This window comes from Eublepharis macularius, chromosome 12 (genome assembly GCF_028583425.1).
Source record: "Eublepharis macularius isolate TG4126 chromosome 12, MPM_Emac_v1.0, whole genome shotgun sequence".
Classification (NCBI taxonomy): domain Eukaryota; kingdom Metazoa; phylum Chordata; class Lepidosauria; order Squamata; family Eublepharidae; genus Eublepharis; species Eublepharis macularius.
The window spans coordinates 49,314,547-49,319,248 of record NC_072801.1 but is presented as its reverse complement, the minus strand read 5'-3'; the positions used below and the strand labels follow the sequence as shown (position 1 = coordinate 49,319,248).

The window sequence follows — 4,702 nt, the reverse complement described above, 5'->3', positions numbered from 1 at the left end:
TAGATTTTGTGGGCAACTAGTGGATTGAACTGAAGTCTAGTCTTCTAGTTCCTAGTCAAATACTTTAAGCACTACACAATAATGACTTTCTGATACTGCCAAGTAGGGGTGTGTGATTCAGATTCAATATTCTGTAAAAAAAATTCCAAATTTTACCTGATTTGGTACAATTCAGTATCATTGAACTTAAAAGGGATTACCAAATCAAATTCGGCGATACTGAAACTAAGTTTACCAAATTTATTTGGTAAATTTGATGGTTGTTCTTGGGGGGGGGGGAGGCTGTTTTTCCCTGTTATTGGCGATTAGAGTCCTGTTTCTTTATACTGTTCACTGTTTTTTGCTTAGTGTTTTCTGTTGCCATAAATTTGGTAGAGCACTTTTACTTGATCCACAATGGATTTGTTGGAGCAAACTGCACTCCTAGTGCACCATCTTTCCAAAGAATTTAAGAAAAAGGTAATTCCAGAATATCCCTATTCTCTTGCTGCCTAATCAGAGAGTTTTTGAAATACAAGGAGAATTGATAAGTGCCATGGCAGAAAACTCAAAACCTGCACAAAGCAAGTAACTCAAAAAAATAAGGCCAACATTGCCACAACTAGCAGGTGAAGTCACACTATGCATTACATGGTCAAAGATTAATAAACTACAAAAGATTTACTCATAGTGTATTCTCCCCCCAACAGGCACATCTATACACAGTCTTCCGTAAACATATTAGCTCTCTTTGCATGTAACCCTCCCAACTCTATCAGACTACTAGTTTTCTGGCGAGTTTATAATTTTATCACTTGTTTCTAATGCTGTTATGAGGTTGGAATCCTCCAGTTCTTCAAAGGTGTCTTTGATTGCTGTCCCCTCCCTCAATATTGAAAGCATAAGAAGTTGCATGAAGCAAGGAGAAAGATATGTTTCCCAGCATGCTGGTCAAGCACAGGCTTGCCAATTCCAGCTTGGAGAAATTCTGGAAATTTGGGGGTGGGACCTAGGAAGGAGAAAGAGCTCAATGGGAATGTGACACACTAATGTCCTCCTGCCAAAGCTGTCATTTCCTCCTAGGGAATCAATCTTTCTTGTCTGCAGACCAGTCATAATTCCAGAAGACTCAAGTCAAGTATCAGGTAGTCAAGGCAAGTCATGATAAGGGATATTCCAATTTGAGGCTCAGTATAGCATCCAAGGGCTTCCAATCTGTGCATCCTCTCCACCCAACACAACCCTTCAATAACAACAATAACATTTGATTAATAAACCGCCCCTCAGGGCAACATAATGCCACACTTAGAGCAGTTTACAAAGTGTGTTATTACTATCTTCATGACAATCACCCTGTGAGGTGGGTGAAGCTGAGAGAGCTCTGGGAGAGCTGTGACTGACTCAAAGTCACCCCGCTGGCTTCAAGCAGAGGAGTGAGGAATCAAACTTTGTTCTCCAGATCAGAGTCCTGCTGCTAACCACTACACCAAAAATGGCAATGATTTTCTCCTATTTTAACTTAACTTCTTACTCCCATTTACAATCCAAGACACAGGCAAACTGAAGTGAATGTGTCAGATGTAACTCTGCCAGAGACTCTGTTGCTGTTCATATTATGAGGAATTGACAGGGGGTGAACAAAAGCCTTTGTCACTTTTCATCCAAGGAAGGGGAATTTTTGAGTTTTGGACAGGAGACAGCCCCTGTTGTAATTTGCTGACTGACCAAGCATCTAGGTACGCAGGACCGACATGCTGATGGTGACTTTCATCATCTGTTTAAGGACATGGCCGAACAAATGCTTACATTCATATCAAGCATTATGGATGCAATGAAATATGTTTTAGGAAGCTGTGTTTTCTTCAGTTACCTCTCAGGATGGTACCCCTATACCATTTCCACATCCTTGTCATATTACCACAAAGGATGGTGCTTTACCTGGAACCTCAGAGTGCTTTTTACACAACAGCACTAGCTGTGTACAGAAAAAAGGAGACAGCCGTATCACCGTACTACATGAATTATGCTTTATTATCAATCATTATTTGGTTTCATTATTTTCCTGGTTGTGCAATGCTGTTTTGTAAGAGTTGTTTCTAAGGAAGCGTTGCTGGCAAATCCTTTCTCAATGTGGTTGACTTTGACAAATCTCTTGATTTATGGCATGTTGATTTTGTGAGTGATCCTAACATTTTTCATTTCCGTCCTCCCACTGACTCGATATTTTTTACTCCCAAAGGTTTGGAGGGCAGAATAATCCTTTATGGCTTACTGATGTGGCTACCTTTGGGGATTTTAATGCTGCTACTTTATAATAATAATAACAGTAATAATAATAACATTTGATTTATATACCACCCTTCAGGACAACTTAATGCCCACTCAGAATGGTTTACAAAGTATGTTATTATTATCCTCACAAGAATCACCCTGTGAGGTGGGTGAGGCTGAGAGAGCTCTGGAGAGCTGTGACTGACCCAAGGTCACCCAGCTGGCTTCAAGTGGAGGAGTGAAGAATCAAACCCAGTTCTCCAGATCAGAGTCCTGCTGCTCTTAACCATTGTACCAAACTGGCTCTCGTAATTCTAATTCTAAATATTGTGACATGGTTCTTCAATGTGCTGTTTTATTATTTTATTGTCAAATGTATCCATGGATACTATTTTTAGTAGAAAGGTGGTGTTGGTGTATAAATAAATATTCTAAATTACATAATCATTTCAGTCATATTTCGTTTTTTATCAGAGACAGACAAATACAACTTGATTGAACATTATACAAGGCAGCCAAGTACACTATAACTTTATTAAATGAAACATACATAGGATATCAAAAATATTTTACAGGAATTATTTCCATATGTTAGTTTGTAGCACCAGTGGTAAAAGAAAGAGTCCAGAAACACTTTACAGATAACAAAATTTATTCCAGCATAAACTTTAGTGAGTCAAAGATGTCTTCATTAAATGCATTTGCTAGACTAGATTCCCCAAAGTTCTTTAATAAAAGTTACCTGTCAATAATAATATACTTTTATATGTGTGAGGTTTAATGATAAAGATTAATCATTATATGGATGGAAGGAGTCACTTTGACAGCTGTAAGGAAAATTAGATCCATGTCTGAAATTTTATCACAAATGCAAGAAAATGAAAAATTAAACACTTCCCACAAGAAAATAATAATAAATAGCACACCACCTAGCATGCAAGTAGTAATTATAGTGTGTCACCGATGCACATGGCACTTTACAGGACTTTTATAAACAAAGCAATTCAACACTACTCTACACATCTTCGGTCATTTCTCTAGGACAAATCCTTTCTCATCACTTTACTGAATCCCCCTACACTTCCTAAAACTAAGTAACTTTATTGCTGAATTTCCTGGCAAATCTGTAAAGAGCTTCCTTCACCTCTCGGTTTCTCAAGCTGTATATGAGAGGGTTGAGCACAGGAGTCAGAACTGTGTAGAAGAGAGAGAAGGTTTTATGTAGGTCCTTCAGGGTGTCTGTTTCAGGGATTACGTAGACTATGAATAAGGAGACAAAGAATAGTATCACAACGATGAGGTGGGATGAGCAGGTAGAGAAGGCTTTCTGCTGTGAGCTTTTAGATGGAATTCTCAATATAGTGAGAATAATGCAGATGTAGGAGACCACAGTTATTGTGAAAGGGGGTACTGTAGCTAGGAACGCTAGGACAAAAGCAGCATGCTTCACAACATAAAGATTGCTACAGGCAAGGTTCAAGACTGGATATATGTCGCAAAAGAAGTGGTCAATTTCATGGGGTCCACAGAAGGTCAGTTGTAACATAAGGCAAGTTAATATGGTGCTGGTCAATAAGCCACTTATCCAAGAAGTGGCAGCTAATTGCAGGCAGAGTCTGCTGTTCATAAGGGATGTGTAGTGAAGAGGTTTGCAGATTGCCAGATACCGATCATAAGACATCATTGACAGAAGGTAACATTCTGTGGATGAGAAGACAGCAAAGAAAAACCATTGCATGACACAGGCCAAAATGGGTATGGATCGGTTGCCAGTTAGGAAACTAGTCAGCATCCTGGGTAAAATGGTGGATGTGTAGCAGGTCTCCAAGACGGACAAGTTCATCAGGAAGAAATACATGGGAGTGTGAAGGTGTTGGTCTACTGCAATTAATAAAATAATTAGAAGATTTCCAACAATAGACAAAGTGTAGATGGTGAGAAACAGCACAAAGAAGGAAATTCGTAGTTCAAGAAGATTCCCAAATCCCAGGAGGATGAATGTTGTTGGGCTGGAGTGATTTTCCCCAGTGTCCATTTGGTGGCTATCAAGGTCATTCTAAAATATAATTTAAACAGCTTTAGTCCACTAGGGATCACCAGTTCCCTCCTTTCTAGGCACCTGAGCCCACTGTTGACATGTGGGCACATTCTGAACTTTATTTATTTGTTTAGATTTTTTCAAAATTTATTATATAATAGCAAATATTAAAAAAGACAATGCATATAGTGCTAATACTAAATCCATACAAATCAGTAATTATATATTACATTATGTTATGCTGAAAGTGAAATCTGTAATTAAGGGTTAATTAAGGATTAGTACAAGCACAAACGTTAAATGTAGTTAGTATTATTGCAGGGTCCACTGAATGTATAATGAACTGATTGTACAGTAACAATAAGAATGACTTTTTTAAAAAAATCAGATTATACCAAGCTATACAACACATCC

General features: G+C 38.3%; 1 protein-coding gene across 1 annotated transcript; it reads right to left on the bottom strand.

The window, feature by feature from the left end:
- Positions 1 to 3,340: 3,340 nt before the first annotated feature.
- Positions 3,341 to 4,285, bottom strand: LOC129339135 (olfactory receptor 10A7-like). The gene has a single exon (XM_054993741.1). It carries the CDS (start codon positions 4,283 to 4,285, stop codon positions 3,341 to 3,343), a length of 945 nt encoding a protein of 314 aa, XP_054849716.1.
- Positions 4,286 to 4,702: the final 417 nt, after the last annotated feature.

Coding starts and splice junctions, on each gene's coding strand:
- LOC129339135 (XM_054993741.1), bottom strand. CDS start 4,285: ATGGACACTGGGGAAAATCACTCCAGCCCAACAACATTCATCCTCCTG.